The 15068-nt window shown below is 49.7% G+C and overlaps 2 protein-coding genes across 2 annotated transcripts in view; one reads left to right on the top strand and one right to left on the bottom strand.

Moving 5' to 3' along the window:
- The window catches only part of LOC135918849 (uncharacterized), a 192904-nt gene extending 178346 nt beyond the window's left edge, over positions 1-14558 (top strand). Inside the window, exons 2-4 of the mRNA XM_070526427.1 lie at positions 10797-11161; positions 13915-14214; positions 14359-14558. Coding sequence (XP_070382528.1) covers positions 11132-11161; positions 13915-14214; positions 14359-14493 — 465 coding nt within the window. The 5' untranslated portion in view covers positions 10797-11131 and the 3' untranslated portion in view covers positions 14494-14558. The remainder of the gene's footprint in view (positions 1-10796; positions 11162-13914; positions 14215-14358) is intronic.
- Positions 1-15068, bottom strand: part of LOC135918838 (uncharacterized) — a 337804-nt gene that overhangs the window by 254019 nt on the left and 68717 nt on the right. The window lies entirely within an intron of this gene.

The raw sequence follows: 15068 nt of genomic DNA on the forward strand, positions 1-15068 counted from the left end.
GCCCGAAAATCTACCCCCGCCTGCGGCATTAATAAGGTGCGCCTTCCTAGCGCATTACCGCTGTTTACATGAATGCGATGCGCTAGAAATACGATGCGATGCGACACTGCCGCATCCATGTAAACGCGGCCATTGAGCTTGGACCCTTCCTGCACAACTATCAGGATCGGTCCACATGATGCCTTATTCTTGTCAACATCTCGAACGCATTTTTTTCCATATCATAGCCATGGACAGCTTCGCTGTAAAAACTAGTTCGCGAGTGGACGCTCAAGGCTTGTCAGTTTTTCCCCTTTATTGTTCGCGTATTAAATGTGATACAAAGATATACTTAGAGACAGAATTTTTAGGACTCCACACTCTTTGAAATTACACTATTTGAAATTATTGCTTTATAAAACATTATTACGCCCGAAATTAGAATACGCTACATGAGTCTGGGACTCTAATAATCTAAGCTTAATAACGCATTAGAATTAGTTGAGAATAATGCTGCTCGTTTTATTCTTTCGAATTATAACAGAACTGCCAGCATAACAGTAATGAAAACTAGCGTTTCTCCTCCATCTCTTCCAACTCGACTTAATGTTTCCCGTTTATCATTATTACACAAATTGTTTCACCATACAACACTTCGTGATGTATTTATTCATGCTCCGCACTAAGAATCTCGTCGCATCAATCATTCTTGCAAAGTTCCCGTCCCTTCCCCCACCACAACTACATTTTCCCAGTCATTCGTACCTCGGTCGTCACTAGAGTGGATACATCCTTCCCGCAAATATTGTATCCATCAGCGATAATTTCTTGTTTCGTGATGCCTTAACCAACATTACTTGCTATAATGCGGTTTCATGTAGTTGTATATCTTGTCCTTTTTTGTAATAGCTTTTGTAATTGCTCATTGTACTCCAACTGAATTATTTGTCACATTACATTTTACGTTGCATTTTTCTCTCGTAATACTTACTGTCTGAATTTACCTGTAACCCACTCCCCTCTGTAAAGCCGCCACAGGCCTTGAGGGTATAATAAATGAAATGAAATGAAATTGCTTCACAATTTTGGCAGTTGTCGTGCTTTCGCACTCGTACTACGACGTGACAATATATCTTAGCAGCTTGCTTTTAGCCCTTTATTGACGCATGCTGCCTACAGGCAGCATACGACCAAAAAAAGCATTTGTTACTGTCGTTTCGGTATTGTTTACATAGTTGCTGGATAAATGTATTCTGCCCACACTCAAGGACAGCGCAAGCGTCATTTGTTCGTTTCGAGCAAGAGCGCAAGACGAAAATGTTTGGCGCGTGACTTGCTTTCGTTTCAAAGCATGTTCATAAGAGACAGAACAATGCAAAATGTCCAGTTGTATCGGTATCTTACATATATGTGATGTAAAGCAATTGCAATCTACACGTACGTATCGAATAATTTGCCCAAAACATATTTAATCTTCATCCATTATGCTTCTTCACGACATGCATTGTACATTTCAATGGAAAATAAACACTTTTTTCGTGGTATTGAAAGAGAACGGTTAGGCCACAGGTCTTCCTTTTTTATGTCAGCGAGCGAGCCACACACTATTATGGGGCCGAGTGGTGATGGTTAGTATGTACACGTGAGAAAAATCATATGCAGTCGCAGCGCTCACACTAATTTCTCCCAAACGCTGAAGCGGGCAGCCCAGCCGCCACTTAGACTCGCAAGGAACGCCGAATAAACGGTTTGAGACGCGAGACGTGAACAATCTCGGAACGATGGTAACAATGGCCAGGAGGAACTTCAGCGGGAGTGAGAAGGTAGTTTACAGGGAATGTTTGTTCTGTAATGACTTCCTATAAAACGCGAGAAGAACTTCTCCCATAAGCCCGGGGTATGAACGGGTGTCCAGAGCAGCACCTCATCTCGGGGATGAAAGGAAACGTCGCGGTGAGAGCTGTCGTAACGCTGCTCGCGGTCTTGTTGGCTGACTTCTGTATTGAGTCGAGCACGTTGTCAACATTTTAACCCGACAGCTTAAGGAGCTCGTGTCGCAGAAAAGCCGGTGTCATCGGCGTCGGGGGCGTTGGCCGTGAGCGATAAATCCCAGCAGGCACTTCATGAATAAAAAACTTGCTAGATGGGCTGGGTGGGAATCGAAGCAGGGTCTCCGGAGTGTGAGATGGAGACGCTAACAGCCACAAGTTCGATGCATCAAAACGGTACAAAAGCGCCTCTAGTGAATGCAGTGTTGCCTTAGAAACGAGCTGTTTCTAAGGCTCAGGCGTGCGTCGCTTGCTCAGGTGCACATTTCGTTGCCGCGCCGAACGCTGCGTTGCTTGACGCACACCGCGTCCGATGCGGGGCGCGTAGTCGCTGCGCCGTAGCCCATTCTCTTACACCCCTTGGCGGGTCGACGGGAACGCTGTCGCGTTCCACTCTTGAAGGCGAAGCTTAAGCGTCCTCCAATTTTTTTCAAGTTTTGAGGGGAACTAGACAGACACGAACGCCGATGAGCTAGTAGGGTTATTAAAGAGGCATGGAGCGTGAATATCGGCGAACGGCCGTAAACAAGGTAGAAAGGAGAGTAGCCAGTAGTTCTTTGAACAGCGGTATTATGAGCAAACGTCACAAATGGAACACGTATGTGCCAGTTGTTGTGGTCTGGTCAAATATACATATCATATTGACACGTGTTCTTATCTTTATCGGGCAACCACGTTTCGCCGCCTAACAACTGTAATCGCAGAGCGCGGAACGCGCTTGCATGTATCCGAAGTTTCTGGAAAGTTATCGATGCTTCTATCCGCGTGTCTGTTGTCGCCGAACCTTGTGTTATCAGATTTCATCGCATGACACGAATGGTGTAGAACTTTGTGGAAGACACGCGGGTCCCATCAGTTAATCTGGAACATTCGATGACTGATCTATAAAAGCCGACGCGGTTGACCCGCTGATCAGATTTTCGACGATCGCCGAGCGTGTTCGCCGCTATCGTTGCGCTATAAGTGTAGCCTGTTTTGTGGGCACAGGTTCGCCCAATAAAAGTTAGTTTTCTTGTTCACAGTATTGCTACTGTCTTATTCAACGTCACCACCACGTGACATCTGGTGGAGGTGCTTGTGCGTTCATGTACCGAACGCCCCCGCGAAGTCGCGACCCAAGCCCGAAGTCCGAGGACAGAACCAACATCGCCGAAGACCAGCGTGCTAGCCGCAGACTGCAAGGACTGCCCCCAGAGCACGGACTTCTACCTGAGACGACAAAGAAGATCGTGGTCAAGACAACGCCAATGGCTGCCCCGGCGTCCCCTGTTATCCTACAACAACCTCGGGACCCACCAACCTTCCATGGAGCAGCGACTGAAGACCCGGAATCATGGCTGGAGACCTACGAACGAATCGCAACATTCAACAACTGGGACTCCGACGAGAAGCTGCGGCATGTCTACTTCGCCTTAGAAGACACCGCCAGAACTTGGTTTGAGAACAGGGAATCGACCTTGACAACGTGGGACCTGTTCCGTAGCGGCTTCCTACGCACCTTTACAAGCGTCGTGCGCAAGGAAAGGGCTGAAGCTATGCTCGACGCCCGAGTGCAGCTACCAAACGAGAACGTTGCCATTTTTACGGAAGAAATGAGCCGTTTGTTCCGCCACGCCGACCCGGATATGGCCGAGGAGAAGAAAGTCCGCCTACTGATGCGTGGGGTAAAGGAGGAACTTTTCGCCGGGATGGTAAGAAGCCCATCGAAGACCGTCGAAGAGTTTCTTTCTGAGGCGACGAACATCGAGAAGACACTCGAAATGCGGAACCGGCAATTCAACCGCCGTACAGGCTCTACCCACTACGCAGGAATTCAATCGCTGGCCACGGACGATCTGCGCGAGACCATCAGGGCCATTGTGCGCGAGGAACTGCGGAGGGACTTGCCTTCGTCGCAGCCTCAAGTGGCCTCGATCGCCGACATCGTAAAAGAAGAGGTGCACCGATCGCTTGGAGTTCCTCAAGTGCAACCAGAACCGCCGCAGCCTCAGCCGCAAGCGATGAGCTACGCCGCCGTCGCCCGCCGTCAAGGTCCCCTTCCACGACCGCGCCAGGACCCCGTAACGCCGCAATTCCGTCGACCACCACCGCCGCCGCCAGCACGCCCACCCGTCGCCCAGCGCAGCTACCCGAGGAAGACAGACGTTTGGCGTGCTCCTGACCACCGCCCGCTCTGCTACCACTGCGGAGAAGCGGGTCACGTCTACCGACGATGCCCGTACCGAGAGATGGGACTGCGAGGTTTCGCCGTCAACGCGCCGCGTCCACAGCTTGGAGAGCGCCCACGTGACATCGCCGACTACCTCGCCGCCACTCAGTGGAGCCCTCGACGACCGTCCCGTTCGCCGTCACCAGGCCGCTACCTGTCGCCGCAGCGCCGACCGTACACCGGCCCAGCCCGGGGCCGCTCTGCGAGCCCATATCCGGAAAACTAAAAGCAACAACCGATGGAGGTGCGGTTGCTGTTCGTCGAACTGACGAAGATCCTCCGCCGCCGACGAAGACGACGAAGAGACCATCTCGACGACCTAATGACGACACGCCGCCGTCCCGAAGAAGTCGGGAAGCCAAGACTACACCGACGAAAGACGACTTGACGACGCAACGGTCCAGCTTCAGTTCAACACGACGCAGCCGTGATCCGACGCCAAGACCCAACTGCAACGCCAGACAAAGAACAACCGACCTCGACGTGCTTCTCGACGGCCACGCAGTCACTGCCTTAGTCGACACAGGGGCCGATTACTCCGTAATGAGTGGACACATCGCCGCCCAGTTGAAGAAAGTTAAGACCGCATGGGAAGGCCCTCAGATTCGAACCGCTGGAGGACACCTCATCACGCCGACTGGGATCTGCACGGCAAGAATAACCATTCATGACCGGACTTACCCTGCCACCTTCGTTATCCTCCAACAGTGTTCACGAGACGTCATTCTCGGTATGGACTTCCTCAACCAACACGGCGCAGTCATCGACCTGAAGTCGAAGTCAATAACACTGTCGGAAGATCATGCGATACCGCCGGAGAGCCCTCGTAGTCACCACGCCTTGAGTGTGCTCGAAGAGCAAGTGAGCATCCCGCCTCGCTGCAGCATTGTTATTTTGGTCAGCACCGAAACACCCGCTGACGTAGAAGGCGTCATCGAAGGCGACCAACGTCTACTGCTAGACCGTGAAATTTGCGTCGCAAGAGGGATCGCTCGACTGCATGAAGGGAAAACTGAAGTGTTGCTGACAAACTTCAGCCAGGAGTTCAAGCACATCAACAAGGGCACGACGATCGCGTACATCGAGGAAATTCTGGAAACAAGTAATGCGTTTGTCCTCTCGGATTCCTCCGCATCTACCCCGACGACTGTGGTTCCCGAACCAGACTACGACATTAATCCAAATCTCCCTATGATTAAGCAACAGGAGCTCAGAAGTCTGCTCCGACGATACAAAGGCTGCTTTTCGACGTCATCGAGGATTCGACAAACACCAGTCGCCAAGCATCGCATAATCACCGAGGAATGCGCTCGACCACTCCGTCAGAGCCCTTACCGCGTTTCGCCGCGAGAACGCGAAGCTATAAGAGAGCAAGTCGACGAAATGCTGCGCGACGACATCATCCAGCCGTCGAAAAGCCCGTGGGCATCCCCTGTTGTCCTGGTGAAGAAAAAGGACGGATCCCTGCGTTTCTGCGTCGATTATCGTCGTCTGAACAAGATCACAAAGAAGGACGTATACCCCCTCCCACGGATAGACGACGCATTGGATCGGCTCTGCAACGCCAAATACTTCTCGTCCATGGACCTCAAGTCTGGCTATTGGCAAATAGAAGTCGACGAAAGAGATCGCGAAAAGACCGCCTTCATCACCCCAGACGGCCTCTACGAGTTCAAGGTTATGCCATTCGGACTGTGCTCGGCGCCTGCAACGTTCCAGCGCGTGATGGACACGGTTTTAGCAGGATTGAAGTGGCAGACCTGTCTCGTATACTTGGATGACGTCGTCGTCTTCGCCGGAAATTTCGACGTTCACCTTAGGCGGCTTGCAACAGTACTAGAGGCCATCAGGTCATCAGGACTTACTCTGAAGCCGGAAAAGTGCCGCTTCGCTTACGAGGAGCTTCTATTTTTAGGCCACGTCATCGGCAAATCTGGAGTCCGCCCCGACCCGCAGAAGACAGCGGCCATAGCAAAGTTCCCGCAGCCCATCGACAAGAAGGCATTGCGTAGATTTCTTGGCATGTGTGCCTACTACAGGCGATTTCTCAAGAACTTTTCGCGCATCGCTGAGCCGCTGACGCAGCTAACTAAATGTGACGTCGGGTTCAAGTGGGAAAAGCCGCAGGCCGACGCATTTCAAGAACTCAAACGACGCATGCAGTCGCCGCCCGTACTTGCGCACTTCGACGAGCACGCCGATACCGAAATCCACACTGACGCCAGTAGCATAGGCCTCGGTGCCGTCCTAGTCCAGAGAAAAGATGGACATGAACACGTGATAGCTTACGCTAGCCGGTCGTTGTCAAAAGCGGAAGGCAATTATTCTACAACCGAAAAGGAATGCCTCGCCATCGTTTGGGCTACAGCGAAATTTCGCCCTTACCCATATGGCAGGCCATTCAAAGTCGTCAGCGATCACCACGCCTTGTGTTGGCTAGCGAATTTAAAGGATCCCTCTGGACGGCTGGCACGGTGGAGCCTCAGACTACAAGAATACGACATCACTGTAACATACAAGTCCGGACGAAAACACTCAGACGCCGATTGCCTATCACGTGCCCCCATTGACCCGCCGCCGCAAGATGGCGAGGATGACGACGCCTTCCTTGGAATAATAAGCGCGGAAGACTTCGCCGAACAACAACGAGCGGACCCGGAGCTTAAAGGCCTCGTCGAATATTTGGAAGGGCACACCGACGTTGTCCCCAGGGCATTTAAGCGCGGATTATCTTCATTCACGCTTCAAGACAGTCTACTCGTGAAGAAGAACTTCTCACCAGTCCGCGCCAATTACCTTCTTGTTGTCCCGTCAGGACTTCGTCCAGAAGTATTGGACGCCCTACATGACGATCCGACCGCTGGACACCGCGGATTTTCCCGGACACTATCGAGGATACAAGAAAAGTATTATTGGCCGCGCCTGACCGCCGACGTCGCCCGTTATGTCAGAACATGCCGAGACTGTCAGCGACGCAAGACACCGCCGACAAGGCCAGCCGGATTACTACAGCCAATCGAGCCTCCTTGCCGACCATTTCAGCTGATCGGGATTGACTTGCTGGGACCCTTTCCGACGTCAATAACCGGAAATAAGTGGATCGTCGTGGCGACGGACTACCTCACCCGCTTCGCTGAAACAAAAGCACTGCCGAAAGGTAGCGCAGCCGAAGTGGCGAAATTCTTTGTCGAAAACATCCTGCTGCGACATGGCGCCCCAGAAGTCCTCATCACCGACCGAGGCACGGCCTTTACAGCGGAGCTCACCCAAGCCATTCTGAAATACAGTCAGACAAGGCACAGGAGGACAACGGCCTACCACCCGCAGACGAATGGTCTTACGGAGCGGCTGCATAAGACCCTCGCCGACATGCTAGCGATGTACGTCGACGTCGAACACAAGACCTGGGATGCCGTCCTGCCGTACGTAACATTCGCTTATAACACGGCGGTACAAGAAACAACACAGATCACGCCGTTCAAGCTGGTCTACGGCAGGAACCCGACGACGACGCTTGACGCCATGCTGCCGCATGTAAATGACGAAGAGAATGTTGACGTCGCTAGCTATCTCCAGCGCGCCGAAGAAGCCCGATAGCTCGCCCGCCTACGGATCAAGACCCAGCAGCGTACCGACAGCCGACACTACAACCTCCGACGACGCTTCGTCGAGTACCAGCCCGGCGACCGTGTTTGGGTATGGACCCCGATACGCCGGCGAGGACTCAGTGAGAAGCTGCTGCGACGCTATTTCGGACCCTACAAGGTCATCCGACGTATTGGCGCACTGGACTATGAGGTCGTGCCAGACGGCATTTCGCACTCACAGCGGCGCCGCGCACGATCTGAAGTGGTCCACGTGGTGCGCCTTAAACCATTTTACGGACGCTGATGAACTTCCTTAGTTTGTTGTTTTCTTTGATACGAGTGCTTTTCTTTGTTACTTTCGTTTGTTTGCAGCATCGGGTCGATGCTTTTTAAGAGGGGGGTAATGACACGTGTTCTTATCTTTATCGGCAACCACGTTTCGCCGCCTAACTACTGTAATCGCAGAGCGCGGGACGCGCTTGCATGTATCCGAAGTTTCTGGAAAGTTATCGATGCTTCTATCCGCGTGTCTGTTGTCGCCGAACCTTGTGTTATCAGATTTCATCGCATGACACGAATGGTGTAGAACTTTGTGGAAGACACGCGGGTCCCATCAGTTAATCTGGAACATTCGATGACTGATCTATAAAAGCCGACGCGGTTGACCCGGTGATCAGATTTTCGACGATCGCCGAGCGTGTTCGCCGCTATCGTTGCGCTATAAGTGTAGCCTGTTTTGTGGGCACAGGTTCGCCCAATAAAAGTTAGTTTTCTTGTTCACAGTATTGCTACTGTCTTATTCAACGTCACCACCACGTGACAATATCATATCACGTGCGATGAAATCGCTCTGTCAAACCATTCATTTGTGGGTGGTAAGTTAACGTTTTATGAACTATGCGACAAGTTCTGATTATTGCTGCGGGGATTCTGGACAAAAAAGTCTTGCCTCGGTCACTCAACACGACGCAAGGTACTGCATGACCTAGCACAATGGCTTCCACAAATAAGGTGGCGACGTCTGACGCAGTGCCATAGCGTAGAGAGCGGTCTCTGTGTAGCGTGTAAGGTGGTCGACAGCACTCACAATGCATCGATGTCCTGTCGGCAAGATAGGAAAAGGTCCGAAGAGGTCTATTATAATGGCGTCAAAAGGTGTCCTTTGACATCGAATGGGTTGTAGCGGACCAGCAGGAGGCGTTGTTAGTCGCTTCCGCAGTAGTCAAAGTGTGCAAGAAGCGACGTACTTAGCCGCAAAGGTAGAAAGGACAGGCCAGATGAAACGGCTCCTGATCCGGTTGTAGGTTTTGTGAAAACCTAAGTGGCCGGCAGAGAGTCGTCATGGAAGGCTTCGAGGACCTGTGAGCGCAGCAAACGAGGAAGAACCGGAACCAAACGGTGACCATCAGGACGGTAAATGTTAGGTTGCGGCACATGGTTCTCGAGGCTAAACTGCTTCAGTTACGATGAAGCCTGGGATTAGGTGGACGCGAAGTTCCGCATACACATTGAATAACTCTTTGGCAGTATGGGTCAGCACGTTGGTAAGAGGTGAAGGTAATGTAGTGGTTGGAGGGCAGAGTGTTGATATGCGCTAGTGGTGGAAACGTCAGTGAAGACGCAGTCTCAGGTCCTCGTGAAGTGTAATGCAGAGATATGGTCGTAGTTGATAGCGGCAGCGGCAGCGAGAGAGAGCGTCGCAATCTTGATGTTTCTTGCCGGACTTGTGCATCACATCAAAATCAAATTCTTGCAACCGGAGAACCAAACGGTCAAGGCGACCACACAAATTTTTCAACGATGACAGCTGGCATATCGCGTGATGGTCATTAACTATGGTAAAGTGGCGTCCATAAATATATGGCGGGAACTTTTGCATGGCCCGAACTACAGCAAGACATTCGTGGTCTGTTATGGAGTAGTTCTGTGCCGCTGCCCTTAGTGTGCGACTGGCATACGCATCAACTCTCTCGTGAAGTGTTGCCACGTTGCAGGAGCAAGGCACCCACCCCATGGCCACTAGCATCGGTATGCAAAAGGGTATCTGCGCATTCATCAAAATGGCAAAGAACGGGGTAGGATGTCGAGGCACGCTTGACGGCTTGGAAAGCAGACTCACAGTTGTCAATGCAAGTGAACGGAGTTCCCAAGCCCAACAGCTTGTTCAGTGGAGACGCTATACAATGCAAAAGGATAGACAGTTGGGCGAGTTGGTGCGGTAACATGATCTTGGCTAGTAGCGCGAAGTGAACATGGACATAGAAAGGAGCCGAATGGACGAGCGCTTACTCTCAACTAAATTTTTACTAAAACGAATACGCTATACTTGCGAAGTGCCGGATAAAGCGCCAGAAAGAGGAAGCGAGGCCATGGAAACTCCATAAGTGTTCCAGGTGTTCTTGGCGAGGAAGCAGAAGCACAGCAGCAACCTTGTGAGGGCCTGGTCGGATGCCATACTGGCTGACAAGGTGGTCCAGCCCTTTGGTTGTCTTGCTGGAAAGTGGGCACTTTTTAGTGTTGAGCTGGAGACCAGCGTTATAAATTCAGGTCAAAACTTCTTCCAAATGCTGCAGGTGGTGGCGAAATGTTGAAGAAAGAATAACAATGTCGTAAAGCGAAAATAAACAAGTTTGCCACTTCAGGCCACTTAGAACTGCGTCTACCATACGTTGAAACGTTGCAGGAGGGTCACTCAAGCCGAAGGGTATTAAGCTGGATTTGCACCGTCCGTCTGGTGCTGCAAACGCAGTTTTGCCTTTGTCTGCTTAGTGCATAGGTTTTTGCCAGTGACCCGATCGACGATCGAGGCTTGAGGAATACTAGGTACCTTGGAAAGAGAGTCGAGGGCATCGTCGATTCGTGGCATTGGGTCATGTCCTTTCACGTGATCCTATTGAGTGCCTATTGAGTCCGTAGGCGAGACAACAGCGGCGTGGGCGTATGGTGAACCGCTGTCTGTTGTTTATCACGCAGTTCGCCGGCTACCTTGCTGCCTCCGTGTTCGAGAATGCTGCTCCACATGTCCTTGACGTCGCGCTGCACCAGTCATCATCGTCGTTCCCTCGCCGTGCCATGCAAGTGCCGGGCGGTCAACGCGTATTCTACCCTATCTTCCTTCCGGATAACAAGGGCAAATTGCTCCTCGTATCATCGGTGCACATCCTGCATGCTCAGCTGGAGAAGGTTAACTTCACAATCCATCACCCATCATCGACAGGCCAGGTTCCACGACGACATGGTTTACGGCTATAAAAGCGTCCCAGGCAGTTCCTTACTTCGGTGGGCGAGGCAACAGCGGCACGGGCAACATGTTGATCCGCTCTCTGTTCATCACGCAGGTATGTTACCTTGCCAATTCTGGGTGTATCCGTTTCGATGACCGAATTATGCTGGTGTTCCCTCACCCAGATAACTGCAACCATGATTTTGTCTATATTTCTGTGTATTCTGCTCTGTTAAATGCTACCCGCACGCTTTTATTGAGTGCTGACGTGGAAGCTAACTCTGTTACCAACACTAATTCTCAGCGCGATCTTGCCTCCTAAACCTGGTTGACAGATGTTGATAAACAACTTGAAGTAGCGGAAATGCCTTCCGAACTCCTAAATGGCCAAAAGAAACTGGCTCTCGATATTGCTGAAATAAAAATCTTTCAATCGTCTGTCAACGCAAGGTTTGAGATATTGGAAGCTCGTGTATCTTCTTTGGAGTCACCCTTAACGTCTTGTGGTGCGCAGGATTCGAATGACAACCTACACAATAAAATCCAGCAACTATATAACGCTATATCAACTCTCTCTTACAGAAATGATAGTTAGAAAAACAGGTAACGTAGAAACAACAATATAATACATGGTCTCAGCGAGGGCCAATGATAATTATAAAGAACATTCTTCCAACATTGCTAAGAGGTTCCAAGACACTCCTAAGCTCGCATGTCCGCCTATCCAAAGGTGTCGTAGACTCAGCAATAGCTTCAGAGGCCGGTCGCGTCCCGTTATTATGAAGCTCCTTGATTTTCAGGATAAGGTGCTGGTGCTGCGGAATCGCTATAAACTTAAAAAGTGTTTTGTGTTTAGAAACTTAAATGGTGTTTTAGAAGACACCTCGCCACTGATTCACAGGTTCACAGCATCGTGCTCTCATAGGCATAGTGGCTCATCTGTCCAGCTTCAATTTGATCATGTATTTATTGACAGGGTACGATACGATTAGGATAGTACATCTAATACTCTCGTCAGATCATCTGCTGGCTCAATTAAACCCGCCGAAACACTTCCTAGGACCAAATCCTCTTGACTTCTTGGTACTAGCAATAACCTTTCCATGTTTAACGTTAATGCAAGTAGCCTCGTCAGGAATTTCTCTAAATTTCTTTCCTTGGTCTCGTCTTACTCACTTCACATTATCTGAGTTACGGAGACCTGGTTACATGATGGTGTGCATGATTCTGAGGTAACCCCCCCCTCGTTTCAAAGTGGTTTGCCATGACAGAAAATTCAAGAGAGGAGGTGGTGTTACTCTATCTCTTCAATCTCACCTTCACTTTCCTGTACTCCTTGCCCCAGTTCGATAATATGTCTTTCATTATAGGGGTTGCTTACCGTCCACCTCATTCTAATATTGATCATTTACAGAACTTATGCAAATTTTTGCATAGTCATAATACTTCATACAACGTTATCTTCATGGGCGATTCTAATGCTACTGGTGTTGACTCGTTGTCTATGAAAGAAAGCGGACACGAAGTAGCTATCGGGCGGGAGGTGGTTCACGTTTCATTGTCCTGTGACCTGCACCAGGCTGTTCATGATTTCACTTGGAAAACTTACGTCCTTCATCTTGTCTTTCTTACTACATGTCTTTTAATGACGGTTACTAATGCGATGGTATTGATGGAATATCTGACCCCAATGCTGTGTTAATTTCAGTTCCTGCCACCGTCCATAAATCTCCCTATATCTGATGATTTGGCACTAACAGACGCCCTAGTGCGATTATTTTCCTGAGCTTGAACTAAGAAGTACCACTAGTGATACTAATACCTTGACGAGTTTCTTCGCAAATATCCTCAGTAAGTGCATCAGCATTTTTATTTCTTAAATACCAACGAACAAATAAACACTGAAATACCTTGGATGACTAGGGGCCTTTTGCATTTATCACGTCGTGTATCCAGAATACGTCGATCGAAACGCTCTGGTGAATAAAAAAAACTCGTCCAATTCTATAGCGCTAAAAAGAAACTCTGTTCTAAAATGGTTGCTGTAAAATAATTTTATTACAAGGTAGCCTTGCTGAATTTAATGCTTGCTAATCCCCGAAAATTTTGGAGAGCTATCCTGCCACCTGAGTCATCCTCAGACACGTTATTGATTACCGATGTTGCAGTTTCTGATTCGCAGACAATAGCTTCTTCTTTTAACACCTACTTCCACTCTGTTTTTACGACTGATAACTCTGTAACCCCTGTTTTTGATTCGGAATCATACCCTCCAGTGGACGATATATCACGCTCTACTCACGGTGTAATTAACTTAATCCTAAACTTAGACACCAAGAAGTCATGTGGTCCCGACGGCATCCCGACTGTTTTTCTTGTTCGATACTCTTTTTGGTGCCGCCGGCATCTAACAATTATCCTTAGAAAATCTCTCTCAACCCCCTCCGTTCCTCCCGCATGGAAACTTCCTTTAGTTTTGCCCTTATTCAAGCCGGGTAACGTGTAATTGTTATCTACTCATAACTATAGGTCAATCTTGTTAACATTACACGTATGTAAATTACACGAACACATTTTCTTCTTCATCATCATCATTTATTATTCCCTTAAGGACCCCATGTGGGGTATTATATAAGGTGGGGGAAAAACCAATAATAATACAAACATCGAAGGAGTGGACATGTACAAAGCAGCAAAAAGTAACAACTGAAAAGTCAATGCAAAAAACACAGGTTTTTGCATAATCAGTTGAAAATATGGGTGGTTAGTAACTCTCGAAATTTCGAAGGGTTTCGCTATACAACAACGGATGGGCTTGGCAGCACCTCAGGCACAATGCTCAAGAACCCATTTTGCTTCATTGCGCAGGTTTTGACCCTCTTGCTGCGCACACAACAGTTTTATCTCGGTGAGGCATTTGCCCGATCTCCCTCTTACCAAGCAAATGACGTTGGCTTCGAGAATCGAGCACCAGCTGATCGTTGCTTGATCAACGACCTCATCATGCCTTCCGTCAACGTGTCTGCACCTGCGCTGTCAACGGTGACGTCTCATCACGGGGACACCATGCCCTACATAAGAAGCTTCCCATCGCCGCTTAGAACCAGTGGGCTTGGCAGCAGCACCTCAGGCACAATGCTCAAGAGCCCATTTTGCTTCATTGCGCAGGTTAGGAACTACTTATCTGCCTCCTTATCTAACTACTTATCTGCTATCGTAGCGACAACCGCTTTTTGTTGCTGCTGCGCAGCCCACTACGTATAAAGGGTGTTTGTGCATACCTTTTATGCGTTGCATATTGCAACCCCTCAGTTCAGCCCTCGGGTGCGGCCGGGCAGCCACCAACCACGTGACGTGACGTCACGACAGACGGAGGAAAAGCTGGGCCCCAACTCGCGCGGTCGCGCGTGGCCGCAGCCACCACCTGATTCCCGCTCCTCCCGCTAAGGGCGCTGCGCCGGCGCATGACGTCACGGAGGAAAAGCTGGGCCCCAACTCGCAAGGTCACGCGTGGCCGCAGCCACCACCTGACTCCCGCTCCTCCCGCTAGGGGCGCTGCGCCGGCGCGTGACGCGATATCGAGTGACGCGAAGCAATACCTCGCCCTCAAAAAAAAAATACCGCGCAATATGCAACGCATTCTTGGCTTAACCAAGCTAAGCCTGGCCATTTTTGTTCATCCCAAGCTGATCTTTCAAAATGCGGTGATATTGAATCAAACCCAGTCCCTGACATGACTGAAAAATAAATGTTCCAGCAAATTCTATTGGGTCCAAGTTCCCTGAAGTCATCTGTCAGTGGCATTCATGCAAAACAAGGCTCTTTTGAGGAAAAAATAGATGGTTCGACCGAGAGAATCAAAAATTTGAAAGACGAGGTGGCAACTATCAACACCGTAAAAGAAGAAGTAGAGCATGTCAGGTGCAACTATTAATAAACTGGAAGCCACTGTATCACACCTGTTAACTAAGACCAACGACTTGGAAAATAGAAGCCGTAGGAATAACTTACTTATTTATGGC

This window comes from Dermacentor albipictus, chromosome 9 (assembly GCF_038994185.2).
Source record: "Dermacentor albipictus isolate Rhodes 1998 colony chromosome 9, USDA_Dalb.pri_finalv2, whole genome shotgun sequence".
Lineage (NCBI taxonomy): Eukaryota > Metazoa > Arthropoda > Arachnida > Ixodida > Ixodidae > Dermacentor > Dermacentor albipictus.